Source organism: Armigeres subalbatus, chromosome 3 (assembly GCF_024139115.2).
Source record: "Armigeres subalbatus isolate Guangzhou_Male chromosome 3, GZ_Asu_2, whole genome shotgun sequence".
Lineage (NCBI taxonomy): Eukaryota > Metazoa > Arthropoda > Insecta > Diptera > Culicidae > Armigeres > Armigeres subalbatus.
This window is the reverse complement of record NC_085141.1, coordinates 350,475,349-350,500,589: the sequence shown is the minus strand read 5'-3', so window position 1 is coordinate 350,500,589 and position 25,241 is coordinate 350,475,349. Positions and strand designations below refer to the sequence as shown.

The window sequence follows — 25,241 nt, the reverse complement described above, 5'->3', positions numbered from 1 at the left end:
ATAGCGCTGAAATGGCGCTGGCGGAGTCTGTCAGTACGACAATCGGATTTGGTGATGGTGTAGTGCAAGCAAAGAGGATTGCAGCAACTTCTGCCGAGAAAACTGAGCATGCCTCTGGGAGACGGAAGAAATGACTTGTTACTGCATCGGTGACTCCTATCCCTACCTTGTCGCCAGATTTGGAACCATCTGTGTATCGAAGCGTAAAATTGCGGAACTTGGTACCAAGTAGTTCTACAACACACTTAGATAGCGCATGAGATTTCGTTCCTGCTCGAAATTGGTTTTTGATTGACATGTCGAAGTTCAGTTTTGGCGAATTCCAACTTCTGGCTCCATTCCAATGAATTTCGGCCACCGGGGGGAGCACCTTGTTGGCATGATTTTCGAGGAGTCGATTCGCCTCATCAAGGAGAAAAACTCCACCCCTACATGGTTCCGTTTTCTCGATAAAGCTAGTAGCTCGTTTGCAGATGGTATCAACGATGAGTAGCTTGAAGGGCAACCTCCCACTTTCTACGCATGTAGCATCAGAAGGTGTCGAAGGCAACAGGCCGGAGGTAATCCTAATTGCTTGATGATATACGGGTGCGAGTGCTGTTGTCAAAGCGTCAGTTGATAGACAGGTTAGTTCAATACCGTAGAGTAATCTGCTGTTGATGATTGCTTCGGATACTCGTAACCGTACATCGCGGTTGCTCATTTGATGACGTTTTGATAAGGTGCGTAAGAGATTCAAACGTGGTTTACAATTTTGTTTTACTTGCTTGATCTTGGAATGTAAGACGGCGATCCAGATAGACACCTAGTATACTCGAATCGATTTTTTCAAAGGGATTGTTTGTCTATTGACGCAGACCGTTGAACGCATGGGACGATGAGACGAACTGCAAATGTGCATTATAGCACTTTTATCGGTGGCGATATCGAAACCTTCTTCGTTTGCCCATTTGGCAACAGCGTTCACAGCGGCTTGGAGCTTGCGCCGCAAAGCTTTCTCAGTTGAACCCACAGCTATGAGCATGATGTCATCTGCATATACGAAGATGTATATTTCTTTCGGAAGGTTAACGAAGATTCCATTAATTGCCACCAGAAAGATCGTGACGGCAATGACAGAGCCCTGTGGGACCCCATTATCGTCAGCAAAATATTTCGAGCGGTAATTGCCAACACAAACTTGAAAGGTTCTTTTACGGAGGAAGTTTCGTAGGAAGTGGAGAATGTGTCCTGATAGACCCCATTTCCTGAGCTGCTGTATAACACCGGGTGTCCAAGCTCGATTGTAAGCTTTCGCCAGGTCCAATGTGGCAAGCTCGATGTGTTGATCCTCGGATTTGGCATCATGAAGAACTTGACTAAGAGTTGCAAAATACGTACCCGTTCCGTGGCCGGAGCGAAAGGCGTGCTGCCTGTGGTCGAGATACCCATTAGATTCGAGAAAGTGGATGAGCCGACGATTTACCATTCTCTCCATAACTTTGCTGATGCAGCATGTCAATGATATCGGTCGAAAGCTTTTAGGTGTTCTTGAAGACAGTCCATGTTTCGGAATAGGGATTACAAGGCTGTGGTTCCAGTTTTGTGGTAGGGAATTGTCGGACCATTCCTTGTTTAACAGTCGTAATAGAGTCGCCTTTCCATTGGGAGTGAGATGCTTCAGGGTTGGGTAGCCTATTTCGTCTGGTCAGGCAGATTTGCCTTTGCACCTGGATAGCGCCATTTCTAGCTCATTTAAACGAAACGGTTCGTTAATTGGCAGGCACGTTGTATCGGTCGGGATGAGCATTTTGTCCAAATCATCTATGGTGGCATTTTTCCGATGGATGAAAACATCGCTATATGTATCGAAGGATGAGAGAGATGAGAAGTACAGACCAAGCTCATCAGCTATGATGGCAGGGTCGTGGGTGAGTACACCTTCAAGGTAGATTGCCATACCGCGAGCTTTACGTTTCCCACTGAGAGCATTAACCCTTCCCCATAGCACTGTCGTCGATTGATTGCTGTTTATTCCATCTAGGAAATACTCCCAGCTGCGATCTTTAGCATCCCGTATAATTTGTCGGCATTCATTTCGTTTTAGTTTGTATAAATCGACTGCATTTCTTTTGTTAGGGTGATCAGCAGGTAGACGCTTTTCTGCACGTAGGGCTTTCCTCCTAGCTTTAGTTGCTTGTTTGGTTACCGGTGACCACCATACCAGGGCCCTGCGCCCTGGTTTTGGACTGGTGATCGGAATCGTTGTGGTTGCTGCTTGTCGAATAGTCTGTATGAAATCGGAAATACTGCTTTGTTCGGTTGTGTTAAGACTTTCATCTATAATAGTCTGGAAAGATGCCCAATCTGCTTGCTCATACAGCCATCGTGGGCGACGTGTGATTTCTGGTATTTGTTCCTGGAGTGATATTGTGATTGGATGATGGTCGCTTCCGAGTGGGTCGTCACCGACACGCCAGAGCAGCCGATTTACGATACCAGAGCTTGCTAGTGATACGTCGACTGCAGATTCACGATGGCCACTAGTGAAGGTTATGGAACCGTCATTGAGTGGTACCAAATCTAGTGCTTCGGCGGTCTCTGCTAATGTGATTCCTCTCGCATTCGAAATGGGACTCCCCCACGAATTATGATGTCCGTTAAAGTCTCCTAAGACTAATGTTGGTCCTTGTATGGATTTCAGTACCTGGAGGATTTGGTTTCGTAGGTCTGGTATCTTTCCGCATGGTAAGTACACACTCGCTATCGATACGGGAAACGGATAATTAATTCTCACTGCTACGATTGGTAAACTTGTGTACAACTGGATACTAGAGTATTGGAATGATGCCAGGACTCCTATAGCCACCGAGTGATAGATGTTTGCGTTACTTTTATATACCCAACGGTACTTTCCTCCTAGCGATCGGTTGAGTCTATCTACACTGGAACGGTGGACTTCTTGTAAGGCCAGGACGACTGGTGGATTATTTTGGATGAGCCATTCAAGGTCGCTGATATTGTTGTTGAAACCATTTATGTTCCACTGTAGTACGAATGGGGAAGCTGCGATTGCGTTACGTGGGTTTGACGATCTGTTGGAGGTCCTTAGTTCTGCCTCGGAAGCGAAGTTTTTTTAAAGTTAGCGACGGGAATATGCCTAGAGGAACCAGCTGAAGGTACGGCGGTGGGGCCGAACCTAAGCAGTTGGTCACGGTCGTAAGCTGCTGCGATGGAGTTGACGGTTGATAATGTCCTAAATCTTGCGGGTGGTTGGTCTTTTCTTCCTCTAATTCTACTTCTTCCAAAATGCTTGGGATGTAGAGAATGGTTCGCTAGTTCCGGTGGTGATTCAGTTTCCGAACCGGCGGGTCCTCCATTGTCCCGAGGGGGTTTTGGATGGGTTGTGTTGCTGGGATGATGAGTGTCGAATTGTAAAAGTATTTCGGTGATTGAGCGACCAGTATTATCTTCTTTTGCAGAAAGCGTAGTTTTTTTATGCATTTCGGGGCCCATGGCAAAAATGAGAGTATGATGTTTCGAAAAACAGAGGATCAGTATAGAAATTACTGGAGGCGTTTCCTCTTCATTCCGACATGCAGTCGTCGCCGCTGTAGGTGGAAACGTCAGCGTAGATGTCACTGTCGGAAGTGAGAGCTTTAATTTTCCTTTGACTGGAGGAGTCATCCGAGTCAGTGGGAGGGTGGTCTCTTTTTGGGGTTCTCTCTTCAGTAGTTGTATAGCAGGCAATCGGGCTGGTGTCACTTTCGTACATTGGGGTAGGTTTCCATTCCTTCTTCGGCTTCGTGTCCTTTTTCGGTGCGGACTCGTTCTTCGAGTTGTCGGCGGTCCAATCTTGCTTCTGCCGCTGCTGTTTGTCAAAGATTGTACGGAGTACCTTGACTTCTTTTTCCTTGCGCTCCAGTTTGGTCTCAAGATTGGTTACTTTTGAGACCAGGTCTTCGATTGTACCGTGCTTGCGGACGAGTGAAATACGGGAGCCACTCTGCAGGGCTGTTTCAAGGCACGAATGCGTTCATCTTTCTGCTTCATTGCGGATGTAAGATTTTCTAGCTTTTGTAGCAGGTCTTCGATCATTTCATTATCGGATAGCATTTTGCTCGATTCAAGAATCTCGATCCTTTTGTTCTTCCTTTCCATCTCATGTTGAAGTTTGTCCACCTTAGAGGATAATTCGGTAATTGTCTGGTCTTTTCCTGCTGCTGTAATTTTGGAGTAGCTGTTTTGTCCGTGAGTTTGGTCGTAATGACGTTTGGCTTGCGAGTAGGATATACCCAAGTTAACCCGAATTCGTTGGATCTCGGTTTCCTTGCAATACGTTGGGCATCTTTTACTGGATAGCGGATGGTTGTGTTGGTCGCAGCGTTTACAGAAATCTTCTGCAGCACATTTAGTTTCCTTGTCAACGGCATGTTCTTGCGAGCAAATTCCACAGGTAGGTTTAGGTTGTTTACAACGTTTGCTAGTATGTCCGAACCCCCAGCAATTGTAGCATTGCATGGGGGTGGGATAGTATGGACGAGTTTTGCACCTGATCCAGCCAAAATCCACGTGAGAGGGAATCACGGTTCCACTGATTGTGAGAATAATCGTTGACGTGTTTTCTTCTTTGTCTCCAACTCTTCGTTTGATACGACGAATGCTTCGGACACCTTGGTTAGCAAGACCTTCCAGGACAGTTTCATCATTAAGGCTTGAAACAGAACTGCAGTTGACAATACAGCGAGAGGTGTTGAGAGTTGGGTGCTCGGAGATTTTAATTTCAGTTCCATCTGATAAAGAAGTCAGCTTCAGCAGTTTTGCTACCTGTGCTGAGCTGCGAACTTTTAATGCGTATGTTATTCCCTCGTTTCCTTCCGGGAAGGCTCCGTCTATTTTCGTACCCACGCACATTTCAACAGATTTACGTAGCAGGAAAGGGTCGCTTGGTAGTGATCCATTGCAAGCTTCCAGTCTTAGGACTTGGATTGCTCCAGATGTTCCATTTTTGTCCAGATAGCTTGGCAGTCGTGCACCAGCAAAGTCTCCATCGAAGATCACTGATGGGGGGAAAGGCATCCGGTGCCAACTCCATGGTTGGCAATCCGGTGAAATTAGTCGGAAAGACTGTCTCCCCTCAGCAGGAAAGTATTTCAGCTATGCCAACTATGAACTATGTTCACTTTTGTGGTTGAAGTTCAGAGGTACTCCACTTTACGGTATCACGAAAACAACACTGTTCGTTTGACGTTTGCAGCTGGCAATTAGAAAAAAGCACACTCGCGTCGCGTCAAGTATTTTGGTTGAAAAACGACTGCAGTTCCCGGTAAAACGTCGGAAGCAGGAACACGCGGACAGATTTATGTGCAGGGCACTGAGAACCGATGGTAGCGATCTCCACGATTGGCGAGAAAAGTGAAAAAAGAACCTCGAATATACGTAAACAGTGGCACATGTAGCAAGAACAAAAGCTTCTGTTCGCACCGAGACCTAGCTGTCAACGAGAAATAAAGTATTGAATATTGTTTTATTCGTTTCTGGTAATTTTAGGGCTTGTTCGTTGTTTGGGTCTATACCCTTTTGGGTGTAAAGAGAAATTTAAAATATATAGTTTGAGTTTTCTGCAAAAAAAAATGTTCGGGTCCAGCTCGGGTTTAGGACTGCACAAATTGTCGGATACGGGCCGGTTCGGGTTCGATAAGAGTTTTCATTCCGGGTTCGGGTCGGGTCCGGGTTTGAAAGGAATTTCTAAATCGGGTTCGGGTCGGGTTCGGGTTTGCAAAATGTGAAACCCGACCATCTCTACTCACAAGCATACAAAACACGCAACACGAAACACCACCAACAACACAACCCCAAAGTACAAGCTACAATGCATCTCTTTCTGACAACAAATCAGATCGACCAGCTCTACTTGCAACTGCAGTAGTTATTGTTGAAGATAGTTTTGGCAGTACTATGCTCGCTCGAGTCTTACTGGACAGTGGTTCCCAGTCCAGTTTTATGTCGGAGAACCTGTCGCAGAAGCTGAAGTTTAGAAGAGCCAAGGAGTCTTTCTCAGTAAGCGGCATTGGCCAGGCTACGAGAAGGTGTAAACAATCGGTCACTGCTCACCTTCACTCAAGAATATCTGAATTCACCAAGGAGGAGAAGTTCTACGTTCTTCCGCAAGTGACAACCGTTCTACCTAGCGCGAGAATCAACCGTGAGAAATTGCAGTTACCTGAAGACATCGTGCTAGCAGATCCAACTTTCTGCGTACCTAATGTGGTGGACATCATCGTGGGTGCAGGATTGTTTTATGGAGTATTATCAACCGAGAAGCTGAAACCTCAGCAGGATGGACCTTTACTGCTAAATACAGAGTTGGGATGGATTGTGTGCGGCACCAGACGAAGCGAGTATTGTGAGACCAATGGTTGCCAATTTTTGCACGGACCAAGTGGATCAGTTAGTCAAGCGTTTTTGGGAACTGGAAACCTGTCGATCGAATTCGCGTTTTATCAGTCGTGGAATCAATATGTGAGGCCATATACGACAGAACAACAATTCGCTATGCAACCAATTAGATTTGTTGTAACGCTACCGAAGAAGGAGTTTCTCATCCAACGATTGGGAGACTCAAGGGCCACAGCACTGAAACGTTTTTTGAGCCTAGAGAAGAGACTGGAGGCAAGCCCAGAAACGAAAAGGATGTACAAGGAATTCATCCATGAGTATCGTCGACTGGGTCACATGGTAGAGCTGAATTACGAGGAGGAAGGAGGACTACATTCCTCATCACTGCATCCTGAAGCCAGATAGCACCACAACAAAACTTCGGGTCGTCTTTGATGCGTCTTGTGCAACGACCAGCGGAGTGTCACTCAACAATGCCCTTATGGTTGGGCCCACAGTACAAGATGATCTGATATCCATTGTCACACGCTTTCGATGGAATCAATACGCGATAGTGGCCGACGTCGAAAAAATGTACTGTATGGTACTAGTACAGCCTAGTGATCGTAGATTGCAGAGGACTTTCTGGCGTGACTCTCCTACCGATCCCATCATCGCATAACAATGCACGATTAAAATCGTTTACCGATCCAAATTTCATCAAAATCCCATTGTGGTGCAAAGCTCATCTATTTATTTATAAATTTTCCCGCACAGTAGGCTATTTTTCGAGTTTATTCTAGCTTCATTTGTTGACATAGCATATTTCTACAAACAAACTCAAATGAAATCGGATTATCTGTCAAACACAGCTTGTTATCACAAACCACATCGCAATGTATAACGAACAAACTCGCATAAAATTCGTGTCCATCGCATATACTACCGTGCAACGTCGGATAAGAAATACACATATATCGCCTCCACTTTTGTACGTAAAAAGCGTTTCCGCGACTGGTGTGCGATGAAAATTGTGCGCATAGGCATCGCATAACAGAAAAAACAATTCTATTATGCACGCATTCTGGTTGTCTGGGGAAAGAACTTCTTTCGAGTTAGATGGTTCAAGTGCAGCAATCAAGACCTTGGGGCTTGTGTGGGAGCCTCAATCAGATTTTTTCAACTTCAAAGCACCTGAGTGGAATGAATCTGCCATAACGAAATGCGTCGCTGTCTCTGACCTTGCAAGAATTTTCGTTCCAAGTGGTCTCATTGGGCCAGTTATTGTGTCCGGAAAAATATTCATTCAGCATCTGTGGATGATTAAGATATCATGATACGAAGAACTAGCTGCAGATTCCTCGATGGATCGGATTTCGTAAGGAACTCAAGTCGGTCGAACTGCATGGGTTTTGCGATGCCTCCACAAAAGCATACGGTGCATGTATCTACATACGATGCGTACATTGGGATGGAGAGATAACATCACGTCTGCTGATAGCAAAATCCAGGGTGGCGCCTTTGGAAGGTTCAACCAAGAAGAAAAGAAAGCTGCAAACCATCCCCAGGCTTGAACTGTCATCTACCTTGCTGCTAGCCCACGTGTACGAAGCAGTTTCAAAAAGTATTCCGAGTTCGTTTGAGGCCTACTTTTGGACGGACTCTATGATTGTCCTGTACTGGCTAGCTTCTATTCCATCACGCAGGCAGATGTTTGTAGCGAATCGAGTGTCCGAAGTGCAGCATTTGACGAAAAAAGGACAGTGGAGCCACGTCCCTGGCATAGATAATCCAGCCGATTTAATATCACGAGGAGCAACTCCGGAGCAGCTCAAGAACTGTTCCCTCTGGTGGAGCGGCTCTAGCTGGATGCTGAAAGACAAGTCGAGCTGGCCAACAACTATCGCGGTGTCCAGATCGCAAGTAGACGCAGCACTGTTAGAGGAGAATGTACATCCATATCAAACTGTTGCTGCTGTAGTCAAGGAGTTATCTTCACTCGGACGTCGTCGTTCCATACGCTAGTGAATATTGTTGCATGGTGGATCAGATTCAAGGACAACACGCTCCAAGCTGATCGCTCAAACAGACGTATCGGGCCACTTACACACGTGGAATGGGAAGGAGCCATTCGTAGACTCACGCTCATCGCTCAACGAGAATGTTTTGATCAAGAGATTATGGATTTGAACAGAAGAGGAGAAGTGAAATCTACATACCGTATCGTTTCATTAAATCCAAGGCATAATTCGAGTCGGCGGCCGGCTGGAAAATGCTCCAATCTCGGCGAACAGAAAGCATCCCATCATATTCGACAAGAATCATCCTCTATCATTGCTTATAATGCGTTACTACCACAAGCAACTTCTTCATGCCGGTCAGCAGCTATTGATCGCCAGCGTTAGGGAGAGATATTGGATTCTTAGCATCAGAAGCCTGGCACGCAGATTCATTCACGATTGTGTTACATGTTTTCGCAACAAACCCAGCGTGCAGGAACAGCTAATGGCTGATTTGCCGACAATTCGAGTGACACCTGCGCCACCATTTCTTCGAGTTGGCGTGGATTACTGTGGCCCCTTCCAAGATAATTACCCATTCCGGAAGAGGGTCATGGTTAAATATTTCACGGCAATTTTTGTCTGTCTGGTGACTAAAGCCGTCCATATCGAGATGGTAGCCGATTTGACTACGATGGCCTTTATAAGTGCTCTGAAACGATTCACTGTCAGAAGGGACATCCCAGAAGTTATCATGTGCGATGACGCAACCAATTTTGTGGGAGCGAGACGCAAACTAGATGAACTCCAGCAGCTCTTCATGACGGAGCAAGCGCAGAAAGCAATCGTGTCCACAGCAGCCGACAAAGGAATCGAGTTTTGCTTCATTCCTCCTAAGTCATTGAATTTCGGTGGCCTCTGGGAGACTGCTGTAAAATCGATGAAGCACCATTTGAGAAGGACAATCGGTTTGAAGATCGTGACTCAAGACGAACTGCAGACCATTTTGGTGCAAATCGAAGCGTGCCTCAATTCACGGCCTCTTACACCGTTAAGAAACGATCCAGGGGACATGGATGTGTTGACACCTGGACATTTCCTCATCCAGTGGTCTCTTGTAGCGATACCAGAGCCATCAGTTCCAGAGCTACCAGACAACCAACTGCCAAGGTGGAAGCAAGCACAGGCGTTTGTTCAATATATCTGGTCAAAATGGTCACCGCAGTACTTGTCCGATCTAAATAACAGGGCGAAGTGGCCAAAGAGAAAGAGCTATTTGAGCGTGAGAACAATGGTTCTCATAAATGAAGACAACATGCCTTTTCTAAAATGGTTGCTCGGTCGAGTGGTACAAATCCACGCAGGAGCGGATGGAAACATAAAGGCGGTGGCGGTAAAAACTAAGGACGGCACGTTTACTCGGACAATTTCCAAAATATGCGTTTTGCCCATTCGTGAAAACACTAACTTGCTACACGATTAGAGGACCCAAGAGTCCTCCAACTAGGCGCAGGAGCGCCTGCGGGGGCCAACCGGTCCCCGCACTCCAGTTAAGTATTTGTGTTTCAATGAATGATGAAAAAACTCAAAGAATGTTCCGTCCGCCATAGCCGTCTACGTCTACAGGAGGGTATGCGCCTCCACTAAGATGTCCATCAGTGTCCTGGATGTCATCACATCAACATAGGTGCAGGTGCACCTGCGGGGACCAGCCGGTCCCCGCATACCAGTTAAGTGCTTCGTCCGCCATAGCTGCCTGCCTGCTCCGGAGGCTCTGCGACTCTACCACGATGCGATGCCTTGTTGTTTCACTCATTGCCTCGCTGCTCAATTCTCGATTCCCTTAGATGACAACTTCCATCATACCGGTTGAGAACCGGTTTGTTTCCATTATGATGCGCACATTATGGTTTCATGTATTGATTCGAAAAACGTCAAGCTATCATCGTCATTACGAGTACGCTGGAAGGATGATGCATAGGATGATCACGCAAGGTTACGTCAACTCCTCAACACGTCACCATTACTCAGATGTACATCTCAATATGCAAGAAGGATGTGAACCCAATGTCACACTGCTCCGGTCCACACGAACGTCACGTCAGAAGTTCTGCAAGAGTCGCTATGCAGCGGGTCAACAACGAGAGTCGTCAACAGGAGTCGTAACAAAAAGTCATCTTCTGGAAGCACTAAAGATCATATTCGTATGAGGGCAGTCTCGGCTAAATTGTTTTGTATCGTTTAATGTACTGTGAAATTGAATGTTGTAAAGCTTAGATTGATAAGTCAAGATGTTATCTATAAGTTTAGGTTTGAAATCCCGCGTATTTCAAGGCGGCCGGTGATGTAAAATATCTGTAAAGCGACTGTAACTAAAATTAACCATTCCTTCATCAGAACCACTGTGCAATTCTCAGCTTCCCTGAGATTGTGATAATCAGGCTATCTTACAGCATCCAATGTAGGATAGAGATGATACCTTCTCATCTCTTTTGCAGTATTCTCTGCCCAACTCTTAGCTAGCGCGAAGAGGGGAGAAAGTCGCCTAACTCTGTAATTAGTCAGTTCCAATCAATAAACCAACCGCGCCGGACGGATAGTGCCTTTTCTTGAAAGCGTCGTTTTAATGCACTTCAAAGTATTGTTTTATTTAAAACCAGTGCCGAAAATCGAAGACGGTTAATTTTACATCTCCTTTAATGCGAAAGATTTAGAAATTTTATCGTATCTTACCCGAGTTTTAAAATTTTGTGATTGTTGAGAATTCAATAGTTTCATACAATAGTTTAATTTGGCCAACATAGTTGCATGGGCTGCAAAATGGTGGGTTGACATCAAGGAAGGAGCGCCCAACAGAGCTCTGGTCCCCACAAGTCCCTATCTCACGCTTCCACGGGTCGTCCGATGACAAAAGACCGCCAGCTAAGGGTTGTGTACTTAGCTGGTAGTGCAGCCTGGGCACTGTTGTCCTTCTGACATCAGCTAGAGTGAGAAGGTACGCCTCGAGCGTCTGTTCATCAGGAGGTGCGGCTCAAACAGCGTCTGCCTGGTACCCAGCGGCTGATTAACGAAATGCTGTATCGCGTCAGCTATACCTAAGGTGGCAGCCCCATCATCGCGATGTAGGTAACGCGACCCCGGTAAGGTAGCTTACTGAAGCCTCTCAAATACCACGAAAAATGGAGATAGAAGAAAAAGAGAACGTTATTTTTGGCAACCGACCCGGCAACGAAATAAGGACTATGATTGGAAACTCGGTACCTGGAATGTCAGGACCCTAAATGAACCTGGACGAGTGAGCCTTCTGGCTCGTGAACTACAGAAAGTTGGAGTGAACGTGGCCGCTATTCAAGAAGTCCGATGGCTTAGATCCGGAGAACGTGAATTACGAGCCGTGGACCCCACGACCAACACTGCATCCAAGTATAACATCTATCACAGCGGCGGCGGAAAAGCAGAACATGGAGTTGGTTTCGTAGTGATGGGAAAGTAGATGAAGCGAGTGATGCGGTGGAAACCCATTAGCGAACGAATCTGTGTGTTGATGATACAGGGCAAATTCTTCAATTACAGCCTAATCAACGTGTACGCACCGACAAACGATAAATCCGACGACGTGAAGGACACGTTTTATGAATGTCTTGATAAAGCCTATGGAGAGTGCCCAAAGCATGACGTGAAAATTGTTATCGGAGACGCTAACGCTCAGGTCGGTAGAGAGGACTTTTTCCGTCCCATAATCGGTAGGGAGAGCCTTCACTCCGCTACCAATGACAACGGCCTACGGCTAGTAAATTTTGCTGCTGCCAGAGGGATGGCCATCAGTAGCACCTACTTCGCACGAAAGAACATCCGAAAGCACACCTGGAGACACCCAAATGGTGAAACTTGCAACCAGATAGACCATGTTCTGGTGGATGGGCGCCATTTCTCGGATGTTATCGATGTGCGGACATTCAGAGGTCCGAACATTGACTCTGATCACTACCTCGTTGTCAGTAAAATTCGATCACGGTTGTCAACTATATCGAACGAAAGATCACAGCGAACGATGCGTTACAATATCCAGCGATTGTCGGCGGAAGGTGTATCGGCTGAGTACCGCCAGAAGCTCGACGAACGGATAAGTGCAATCAACGTTAGCGACAACATCAACGATCTATGGGAGTCGATCCATGGAGCGGTGGGCACAACAGCACGAGAAGTGGTAGGCACTGCACAGAGGAGACCCAGGACAGGGATGGTTCGATGTGGAGTGCCAGAGAGTGACAGACGAGAAGAACGTTGCCAGAAGCCGGATGTTGGTGTCAGGTACCCGATCGAATAGAGATCGGTACAAGGAAGCAAGAGCAGCCGAAAAACGAACCCACCGCAGGAAAAAAAAGAGTACGAAGAACAAGTGATTAGTGAGGCGCAGGAAAAATGGAGCAGAACGATATGCGGAGGTTTTATGAGTCTGTCAATGGCGTGCGGAGAAAGACAGCGCCATCTCCCGTCATGTGCAACGACCAACAAGGGAATTTGCTGACAGATAAAACTGAAGTGGCTGCCAGGTGGAAGCAACACTTCGAGACTTTGTTGAATGGAGGAAGTGACGGTGCATCGGTGAACAGAATAAATATTAGCGACGATGGACAAGCTGTGGAGTCACCTACACTAGATGAGGTTAAAAAGCTGTCAAAGAGCTGAAAACAATAAGGCTGCGGGGAAGGATCAGCTCCCGGCTGAACTTCTCAAACATGGCAGTGAGCAGCTTTATGAAGTTCTGCACCATATTATGTCGAAAATATGGGAAGACGAGGAAATGCCTGCTAGCTGGTTGGACGGCCTCATTTGCCCTCTGTTTAAGAAAGGGCACAGACTGGAGTGCGCCAATTACCGAGGAATAACCCTCCTTAATTCGGCGTACAAAATTATGTCCCGTATTCTGTTCAACAGATTGAGACCTCTTGAAGAGTCCTTCGTCGGCGAATACCAAGCAGGTTTTCGTGAGGGCCGATCAACGACGGATCAAATGTTTACCCTGAGACAAATCCTTGATAAATTCCGGGAGTACAACTTGCAGACACATCATCTGTTTATTGATTTCAAGGCGGCGTACGACTCAGTGAAACGGAATGAATTATGGCAAATTATGCTTGAACATGGTTTTCCGGCGAAACTGATACGGCTGATTCGTATAACGTTGGACGGATCGAAATCAAGTGTAAGGGTTGCGGATGAAATATCGACGTCATTTGTTACCTTAGATGGATTAAAGCAGGGTGATGCACTCTCGAACCTACTGTTCAATATAGCGCTCGAGGGAGCGATTAGGAGAGCTGGTGTGCAAAGAAGCGGTACCATTATCACAAAATCGCATATGCTCCTGGGATTTGCGGACGATATCGATATTATCGGAATTGATCGCCGCGCCGTGGAAGAGGCTTTTGCGCCTTTTAAGAGGGAGACAGCGAGGATTGGACTCACGATCAATACCAGCAAAACGAAGTACATGGTCGCTGGCAATCAACGTGGGTTCATTAGTGGTGGTGGTAGCGAAATAGTGCTGGATGGTGAAAAATTTGAAGTGGTAGAAGAATTTGTGTATCTTGGAACATTAGTGACGTGCGATAATGATGTTACCCGCGAGGTGAAAAGGCGTATTGCAGCTGCAAATAGGGCTTATTACGGACTTCGTAACCAGCTTAAGTCCCGTAGTCTGCAAACGAAAACAAAACTCGCGCTGTATACTACTCTGATCCTTCCGGTGGCTTTATACGGCCATGAGACATGGACGTTAAAGGAGGCTGATCGGAGAGCTCTCGGAGTGTTTGAGCGTAAGGTGCTGCGGACAATACTCGGCGGTAAACAGGAGAACGGTATCTGGCGGCGTCGCATGAATCACGAATTGTACCAGGTGTATAAAGGGCTGGATATTATTAAGCTTATGCAACACGGCAGACTACGGTGGGCTGGTCACGTTGTTCGTATGCCGGAAGAACGACAAGCGAAGATAATATTTAGTAGAGAACCCGGAAGAGGCCGCAGGCTTCGTGGAAGGCCGCGTACACGATGGCTTTTTGCAGTTGAAGAGGACCTGAGGGCGCTCAATGTTCAGGGCGACTGGAAGCGATTGGCCCAGGATCGAGTCCAGTGGAGAAGGATACTCCATTCGGCGTAGGTTCATCGAAGAGCTGTAGCCCATCAAGTAAGTTGCATATTTTCCAAAAACTATCGATTAGTTTCCACAGCAAAGAAGCATAAGGGATATGTCTCCTGTTACAGCTAATGAAACCCTCGAAAAAATCTTTATTTTCGGAGTGAGGCGAGAAACTGGTCAAATTAGAAACATGGCCAAAACTGGTAACTATACCTATACCTTGTTGAATTTTGACAAATCTAGTGAAAAATTCCGAAAGTTGATGACGATCACCGAGATTGGATACCGTTTTTTAATTTTGTTATTTACTAAAAAATATCTCAGAACTCCTCAAGCCATACCAGCTAGAAAAAAGACTATGAAATGGTTTTGCCTTCATTTGACTGTTCTTCCCCGTCTCTAACACCCTTCTTTATTCTCGCCACAAAGCTGATTTTAATAGCCGATCATGAAACGATACTCCTTTAATACGTTTGTCTTCTTTCGCTTCCTTTCTTGCCTCGCACACAGCATGTTCCCGAGAAGATAACGATTAGCCAGCGACATTTATTGGAAGCCTTTGCCAGCACCCGCCCGTCATTGAGCCCACAGGACGTGCAGAAATACAAGGACACGTAAGTAGGATTCACACGTTAAGCATTCTTGCGTTTGCTTCTCGTTGGTTCTCAATGCATGAGTTTTCTTATCCCATATTACACATTTCGCAGATACGCTCGGTTCACAAATAAAGAACCTCCGTCGAGAGATTTTGTTGCTAAGCGGGCCACCCTTGCATAGGAAGGGTTCTCTTAACACAAAAACACATTCGCTGAGCAGGTTTGGGGCGAATGGGCACGACTTCTGATTGGTTGTTATAGGTTGGTAAGTTGGTTTCTATTTTGGTACAGGGCTTTTAGCAATGCAGTTATTGTGGTTTTTTCATAAAAGACATGCAATTATTTTATATTATAAACATTGTTTGGTGAAATTTATTCGCGATGACATCCTTTGAAGTTTGATGAAACCTTAAAAGTCTATTCGTTAATAACTGTGGTTTCTAAGCTAAGTTACTATGTAATATATGATGACTTCGTATATCATACGGCACAACATCGTCAAATGTCAATTGATATCAAGACTCGACAATTTCCTAGACTAGAACAAGATTCAAGTTCAACCAAGTTCATCAGAAAAATTCACTCGGAATCAAATTATTCTGGTTGATTTTTATTTCGAAAACCCCGTAATGTTTATATCGTCTAATTCAACTTCACCCATCCTTACTAGAACATTTTGTTTCTGAGATATTGTACATTCGCGTGAATAACCCTTTTTTATATAAAAAGCGTTACGTAATTTGTGAACCAGCTCTTTCTGCAATAATCATATATATTCAATTCTAAATACGAAGAAAGAAAATGAAAAGTGTTATAAAATAGCTTACTTCGAACCCTCTCTCCACGACGGCTACTGAAAGCGCCCATCATTTGTATTTTTATATCCTTAATCCACCACTTCAGTAAGTCGGTGAAACACATCTCCTCCGTAAGCTGTCTCGTAATAGCTGATGCTGATTGTGCCAAAGAATAGCAAAAGAAAGGGATAAATAAATTTCACGAATAAAAGGTTCCATGCCACGCGGGGGCGACAACGATATCATATCCCCTTTTGTAGCATTTCATATTGCTTTTTTTTTCTCTGCTGTATGGGACTATCCAGAAGAATTGAAACCATTGTACCGCACCGATGTTGTTGTACTGGCGGCGCCAGAGCCTCCGCCCTGTGCAAAAAGGACGAAAAATCCTTACCAATCGCGTTCAAGAGAGTGTGAAAGGATTGGCGAAAAGTTTGCTTTGTTCGGGAAACACGTAGTCGGTTGCACGAAGTCGGTATTGAATTGATTGAAGAAAAGAATGACGGCATCGATGGTGTTGAAAAATAAAGGATTTGCAGACGACGTCAATTCCAATTGTGTTGCGTTTAGTTGATTGACACCGAGAATAAAATGTTTGCATGACAAACGAAAGGATGAAAAATCCTAACTGGAGAGCATTTGAATGCAATTTTGTAGCAGGCTCAGAATGAGTGGTGGCTAGAACACGATCACTTGAAGATCTTCTTCTTATTGGTATTACATCCCCAACACTGGGACAGAGCCGCCTCGCAGCTTAGTGTTCATTAAGCACTTCCACAGCTATTAACTGCGAGGTTTCAACCTTCCGGACTCCGGTAAAAAGTACAACACATTGAGTAAAAATGAGATAACTTTTTAGTCAGTTGACCAATTTGCACCAAACCACCATGTATTCCTCAAAAAATTAGTTCTTCATCAATTGAAAAGATAATAAAAGTGATTCGACAGAAGGTTCGGGTAAGTATAGCTAAATAAAAGGCTTAGGTGCACTGGGAAAAGTGACCAGTAATGAATTATTTATTTATTTCATTAACAATTAACATTGACAATGAATTATTCATCCTAAAGTTACGCAATTTTTTCTATATCATTTCTGATAATAACCTTGAAGTTAATTCGCAGTTCTCACTCACCTATGACCGTAGGTGGCCACCAGGCGGCCATCCGGAAAACCCGGAACGTTCGTAAAAATGGTCATTCTGGAAAGTGAAAGTGAGTGATTTTAGAGATATTCCACAGTTCTTACTCTACTATAACCGTAGGTGGCCACCAGGCGGCCATCCGGAAAACCCGGAACGTCCGTAAAAATGATCATTTTGTGAAGTTCGTCCTAGAGCAGCGCATTTTTTTCTAAACCATATCTGATGATGATTTTGGAGATATTCCACAGTTCTTATTCTGCTATAACCGTAGGTGGCCATCAGACAGCCTTCCTTATAATCCGGAACGTCCGTAAAAAATGTCATTTTGGAAAGTTTGTCCTAGAGCAGCGCATTTTTTTTCTAAACCATTTCTGACAATAACATTTGAGATAATTCGCAGTTCTCACTCACCTATGGCCGTAGGTGGCCACCAGACCACCTTCCGGATAATTCGGAACGTCCGTAAAAATGGTAATTTTGAAAAGTTTATCCTAGAGCAACGCATTTTTTTTGTAAACCATTTCTGACGGCGATATTCGAGTTAATACACAGCTCCTACTCTGCTACGACCACAGTGGCCACCAGGCGGCATTCTGGAAAATCCGGAGCATCCGTAAAAATGGTAATTTTGTGTAGTTCGTCCTAGAGCAGCACAATTTTTCTAAACCATTTCTGACGGTGATTTTGGATGAAATTCTCAGTCTTTACTCTGCTATGACCGCAGGTGACCATCAGATGGCCTTCGGGATAATCCGGAACGACCGTAGAAATGATGATTTTGGAATGTTTTTCCTAGAGCAGCTGATTATTTTCTAAACCTTTTCTGACGGTGATGTTGAATATATTTCAAAGTCTTAATCAGCTATGACTGCACGTGGCCACCAGGCGGCCTTCCAAATAATTTGGAAAACCCGTAAAATGGTCATTTTGGATGGTTCGTCCAAGAGTAGCGCAATTTTATCTAAGACATTTTTGATGGTGGTCTTAGTGTTAATTCACAGTTCTTACTCTGTAACGGCCGCAGGTGGCTACCAGGCGGCCTTTCCGCAAATCTGGAACGTCCGTTAATGGTCGTTTTGTACAGTTCGTCCTAGACCAACGATTTTCTTCTTAACCATTTCTGATAATGACCACGAAGTTAGTCAATACTCTTTACCATCAAATATTGTATAGAGTTTTCCACCTTCGCCAAAGGTATATTAATAGCCTAAAAATATATGTACTACGCAAACAAATGAAAAATTAATTTTATCATAATAATACCTGTCATTGATGATAATAACCACATTCGAAATTCGAGAGATATTGGTCTTATTTGGCCAAAAAGAAGCTATTTCAGCTAAAAAACTTGGTTAGGGTGGTGATAGGAACGCAGAATACAGAATTCTAAATGGATGTAAGAAATAAGTTTTTCCTGCATTTCCAATACTAACAGTTACTGTTAGACTAGTCAAGTTGAAGGTACAGGATTGAAATGGAAACGCCACGGAAATCCATTTCGTGTTCTAGCGATTGCTGTAACATGAGAAGTATACAAAAAGATACAAAGTAGGCGAATGAAATGGGCCTGAGATCGAACCCAAGGCATCCTGTGTATGAGGCAGAAACGGTGTTTATATGACACACTTTTCTGAACACATTAGTTTTCAAATCCCAAATAACTGTAAATGACGGCACTTTTAAATATCCTGCGACATCTAACAAAACTGATTGATCCATATATCACCACCCAGCGGATGTAATCCAAACTAATCAGTTTTTCAGAATAATGGTTTTCATCCTCGAGCAGCTGTGAAGAAGACGGCCACTCTCTAATATCACAGATCCGGGGTTTCCCGAAAAAATCACGTTGATATCATTTGAATTGGCTTCATTATAACGGATTTTAGGACTGTTGTACTTTTTACAACATGCGAGTTCTCGTGTTATGAAAGCTGAAGAGAGTTGCGGAAAGTTAACCAAGTTACCATTTTTGCATTCGTATATCATGAGGCTGTCACGATGATACTTTTATGCCCAGGGAAGTCGAGACAATTTCCAATCCGAAAATTGCCTAGGCCGGCACCGGGAATCGAACCCAGCCAGCTGGTTAAGGAGGGCCCCATCACTTGAAGATGACATGGTTAAAAGGTTCTTTATTGGAGAAATGGAAACACGTGGTGCAAGTATTTCAGAAAGTGACAGCGTCGAAGACCAACGGATTGTGATCAAGAACGCCTAATGCCTACCAAGGAGAGAAAGCCGTTGTAACAGGGGTCATTCGCATACAATGGCGCGAACTTTTCAAAGTTCCAGTTAGGCCATCACCAGCTCGGCATGATCCGCTTAGGGTCAGGCGTATCATACACGTCAATACAGAATCTCCACAGAAGACTTAAAAAATCCAAAACATGAAATTGAAAAAAACTCCAGTGGTTGATGGCATATCAGTCGAGATGCTCAAAATTAACTCCATGACATCCGGGCAACTGGTGCATTGTCTAGAAGGTGTTCTAAATAGATAAATAGGTAAATAGTTACGAGTTGACGAATTGGCATGTGTCAGATAAGGAATCTGTATCTGACCAACGCTTCATACGCTTGGATTATTTAAATGCTATTTCGCAGACCTTGTGGCTTAGGGATTCTCGTTTAACCAACTGGGATCTTTATATAGGGTTGCTCTCTGCCTGACTTCGTGGATATCTACTTTCCATTGAAACTCCTACCGACTTGGATGATGCAGTTGATACTACAGCGTTGCACATGGTGGAAGCTTTCAAAGAAACTTGCCCTTTGCGCCTGTAAAAACCTCAAGAAGAACTCCGTGGTGGAATTAAGATTTGGCTAAGCTTAGAAAGCTTTATAGAAGGTGTTGGAACAGATGCCATTCATCAGAGACGGATTCTTTCAAGTTGTCGCAGAAAGCCTACAAGAAGGCTTCACGATCTGCTGACCGATTCGGCTGGAAAACCCTTTGTGTAAATGTTTCCAATTTGAGTGAAGTCAGTCGGTTAAATAAATTTTACTTGGCGAAATTCGCAAGCCAAATGGAGACTTACACTTTTTCTGATGAAGCTGCGTTAGAATACTTATTTGATAAACACCTCCCCCCAAGCAAAGAAGATCCATCAGTCTAACCTAATTTCTTCTGAAATGCTTAGAACGTATTATCGATCATCATATTCGTGATGACTCTTTGGCAAACATGCCTCCTCATGTTAATCAACATGCTTACAAATCCGGAAAGTCCATTGTCACTTTTCCGCACAAAGATGTTTACGATATCGAGAAAGCATTTGCTCGATGTCGCACGTCATCATGGGTTACCTAATATAATAACCAAATGAAATCACCAGATAAAAGATATTTTAGTTACTAGATAAAGATTGTCGCCGTCGTCGCTGTCCGGAACATCTTTTGCTGGCAAGAATAGGGGATCTAAATGTCAACTAAGGAAAAATACATACGATTTGACAGTTTAGTACCACACATGTTTCGGACAGCAGAACAAAGGGAACCGAAGCGACAATCTTTATCTATACTAACTAAAATATCTTTTCACTGCTTAAAAACCGGCATCTCTTTTCGACATTAAGTCAAGGATTAGGAAATTAGTGGATGTCCCCAAGGCGGAATATTATCTCCACAATCTCGTTGCAGATACGCTATTGAGACTACTCTATAATGGCGGTTTTCCTACCTATGGATTTGCCAAAGACTATCTAACATTGATAGTGCGATTGCGGTTACATAAAATCGCTCGGCAAACGCTTTACCATAGACAAACTGACGTAACATTTCGCATTTCAACCGTGTTCTTGGGTTTAACGGTTGATTTTAAATACATTTGTGCTACGCGATTATGTCGAAAGAGGCGCTAGCGTTCAATCGCTTTGACAATTGGTGTACAATTAGTGTACATGTTGCTTTAATGATGATTATGATTATAATTTCATATAGAAGTATGAGTAAGAAGCAAACGTCAAAGGGGAAATCATCATGGCCAGGTTCGTCCCCGCCAAGGGCGCCAGCTTTCAAGGGGCACCAAATTCAATGTTTATTAACAATATAACAGCTTTATTACTAAGGGCCTATGAATTAACCAAACCGACTGTGCATTGGTTTTTGATTTGTTATTCAAGTTTCTCAGGAACCTCCGGGACCAAGGAGTCTCCCGGAGCCGTAATGTTTAACAGCAGTGAGGAATGACTAGTGAAGAAATGATTCAGTTTTCAGTTGGGTTCCTTCGAGCACTACATCCATAACTTTTTTTCTTTGTCGGGTATTTTTATCACTGCGACCATTTTTTGATCTATTGTAATATACTCCCTTTTTTTCTAGCTATGTCGTATGGCGTGGCGTATTGGAAGTAAGCGCCATTGTTTGACTAACAGCTCAACTCCTCCATAACTAAGTGATTGACTTGTCATAAGACAAGTTTGTACAATTCCATTTAATTTCACTACTTTATTGTACCTTTGACAGATACGTATTTTGACCTCAACAGTGAGGCCGTCTTAAGTGTCTTGTACTTGACTCGACTTGAAGAAAATGGTCGCAGCTTACACTGTTTATACTAGGCGTAGGTACATTAACTTATTTTACTACGGTGTAAGTGATTAATCAAATTCCGAAGAGCCCTTTTGCTCCTATGACTGATGCCAGGAAGTAGTGGTCTAGGTTTGTATAAATTTGATTTAAATTTGCTCGTTTGATTGAGTAAAGCTCAATGTAGTCCGAGTAAAAAGTTATGTCGGAATCTGCTTCGAGGAATATCGGTAACTCCTAAATTTTTGCTTTGTTAGAATTTTTGGCAGGGCAATAATTGACTGTAGAAGAATTATTGCCATTACCCTTCTGCTACCGATGGCGTTTCCAGCCATCGATCAAATCCCTTTAGAGTTGGATTTAATTTACCAAACTATGTTCATAAGTGTCTCCAAACCACCAACAGATCCAATCCAGTATTGGATTTTCCTTGATCTAAAAAGACACGTTGGTGATTTCATCCACCAACTAACACACTTGATCCAAGGTGTAATAGCTATTCTGACCGTCTATAAATTCCGAACACCAATCCACCTACTCCAGATCTGGATTGCATTGACTCAACTAGGTCCAGTGGTATCTCCAAACAATCCAAAAATTTACTCTAGAGTTGCAGTTTCTTGATTCGAATAGGACCGATTGCGATTCCGGCCTTCAACCATTCCACTTCAAAGTAGATTTTTTTCATTATTCGACTAGGTCCGATAGCGATTTTGGCAATCGAACACCTCACCCCAGAATGGGATTTTATTATTCAAATTACATAGATGTAATAGCATAGTGGGGTAGATGGAAGGTGTCGTGTGTACCGTCTACAATAATAAGATAAGCTGAATGTTAGCAACTACCGCGCAATCACATTGCTGAACAAGATACTCCCCAAATTTTATGCCGCCGACCAACACCAATTGCCAGAGAGTTCGTGGGACAGTACAAGGCGGAATTTATGGGTGAACTTTCTACCACGGACCAGGTGTTCGCCTACGTCAGGTGTTGCTGAAATGCCGCGAAGCGGATCGAACCAGTCATCAATACGTCTAAGATGAAGTTCATGATAGGAAGAGGCTCAAGAAATTCATTTAGTACATCAACAAAAATGATTGTTTTTAAACTTCCTCTACTCGACTATATGTTAGTTGTTCTAAACTTCTAAATGTTTAATATAATATTAAAAGATTTTCAAACCCATCTTCTCCGTGATCTACTTTAGAGACGGCCGTTAAAGAGTTTTCAACTTCTAAACCGGCTCTGCAAGGTTCCTCATATTATTTGCGTCAGAAACTATGACAAAGCTTCAAATAATTGTAGGGTATTCTGTGCAATCCACATATACTTTCAGGTACCTGTGTACCCCTGAATATTGAATGCTATTTGACCACGAAGCCTTCTTCGCACGGTGTTCCTGAAACCGTTTTTAACAAAAAAAAATGTCCATTAGATCGGCACTCGGCACTCGAAAACTATAATATCCAAGCACCTTCTCTGCGATTTTGAAAATATTTCATCGAGGAATTCATAAGTTACAGCGATTTGAATTTTTTGTGCATTTGTATAAGGAATTTCACTTGTTTCTGCAAGTCCATATCAAATGTACTTTTCGTTCGTTGAGAATCTGATGCATAGTGCTCAATCCGTGTTTATGCAGACATTTTTCAATTATTTTTGAAATATGGATACAAATTAAAAAAAAAAACATTGAAAATACGTGTTTTTATTAAGATTTATTAATGAAAAGAAAGAATTGATTGAAACAATTATGTTTTCAATGTTCACTGGATTTTGTTTTTACGCGATTTACATTTTCTCAATTTTCCACTCATCCTAAATGTTTAACGTAAATTAATTACAATGTGATTTTTCTTTGATTTATTCTGGATTTTCTAAAACATGTTGCGAAGAGTTTGGTGGCAAATTGAAGTCACACGATCAAAAATACGAGCGAAAAAAAATCGTTTAAAAACAAAATCCTGTGTATTCGTTTTTTGTAGGCTTGTAACGATTTTCGATTTCTGCCTTTGTCGACAAGTTTAGTTTAGTTAATATTAGTTTTATTTTTTCTAAACGAATGTAAAGAAAAAAAAAGATGAATTTAGTTTTTCAAGAACCATTCATTATATACCTTCAAGTACTAAAAATAATGATGCTATGAAAGTTCATGAAATTTCGGATAAAAGCTTTAATTTTATGGTTAGTACTAATTCAGTAGTTACGGGATTAAACGTAGATGGCCAATAAAAATAAACTGTGGTAGAGTCTTATTTACTTTGTTGAAATAATATTAGTGCATTTAGATGGTTTTTAGATTTTGGGTTGAATAATCCCCGGGTCAGTAAACTCGATCATTTGAATTCCAAGTCGGCAGGACTGAAGTCAGTCTCGGTGATACAGTTCTACTTTTTTATTCTAAAGTTTTCGGTGCATTTATCACGAGAGGCGAACACTCAGTCCTCGTGCTTTATTATCACGGGCAAAGCCCGTTGTTTTTCCATACCACGATCCTTCGGTGATCGACGCTCGACGAGGCCCGCCATTCGCTGGCAGTTAAACGGGGCGAGAAGAAAGTCTGGCCTGCTTGCGTTCGTTCGCGTTCGATCTGGCAGCGTACCAGTTTGCCGACGCCTCCCCCGCACCTTTAGATCGGCCGTTGGTGAAATCGAGCCACCCCTGTCGGCGCTTGTGAACAGCATAGCGATGCATCCCAGGTGGTGAGGACCGGCCCTGCTACACCGTCCCGAGTTTTTTCATCGCACGCCACCGGCGTGTCCCTCGGTAGACGAACCGGTCCGCATAGTAGCGAAATCAAACCCTGCGCAGGTATGTTTCATTCATGGCCATGACAACACTACAACACACACACATACACACGTTCATTGATAGACGGAAAAAATGAATATATGAAAATGAAGCTAAATTGAGTTACCTAGTTACATTCATTTAACAAATGCTAAGCCCTGAGGTTCTGTAGTCCGCCCCAAGATGAATACAGCACTAGGTGTTCCAATCTGCCAAATTCACGATTCAGCCATCTTGGATTTTAGTATGGGAGAGCCAGCCGGTTTGTTTATGTTTTGCACCGAAAATGAATTTTTCACCCCCGCCTTCTTCTCGTCCATAAACTTGGCAGATTGAAACACCTAGCTGTGTATTCATCTTGGTCCGCCCTGGTGATTATATTCTACGTTACGTTCTATGTTCACTTTGATCGCTTGCACTTTGCTTACTATTTTGTTCTATTTTGGGTGCGTCCACCTCAGTCAGTTTAATTTTGTGGCCATCTCATGCGTTTGATGTACCTAACAGCCGTTCGTAACGCCTGAGAGAATTGTGCTCATGCTTTCAGCAGCTTGGTCGGGCAAATTATTAAAACACGAGCAGTGGTCTCTCCGAAACGAGAGTGGCGCTTAAATCACTGGTTTGCGACAATTTTCTTGGCAAAATCGAGAACGGTTATAGGCTTCACTGTACTTTTTGTTGATTTGTTGCGATCAGTAGGGTGACCATTTTCGTTCGACAATCGATAGAAGTTGTCAATCGAGCTATCAGATGAATCTCGTGAAGAAAACCGCCATGTTGTGTGTGCGCTGTGTTTTTTTTAAAAGGAGTTAGTAATCTGACAAGTATGCTTAATGATGATTCCGCTGATACACGTTCTGGTGAAGCTGCAGTTTCGACCTTTC

At 43.6% G+C, this 25,241-nt stretch overlaps 1 protein-coding gene across 1 annotated transcript in view; it reads left to right on the top strand.

The window, feature by feature from the left end:
• The window catches only part of LOC134226036 (peroxisomal ATPase PEX1), a 45,610-nt gene extending 30,159 nt beyond the window's left edge, over nucleotides 1-15,451 (top strand). Inside the window, exons 10-11 of the mRNA XM_062706551.1 lie at nucleotides 15,010-15,113; nucleotides 15,207-15,451. Of these exons, the coding sequence (XP_062562535.1) occupies nucleotides 15,010-15,113; nucleotides 15,207-15,276 (174 nt within the window). The 3' untranslated portion in view covers nucleotides 15,277-15,451. The remainder of the gene's footprint in view (nucleotides 1-15,009; nucleotides 15,114-15,206) is intronic.
• The last annotated feature ends 9,790 nt before the right edge of the window (nucleotides 15,452-25,241 follow it).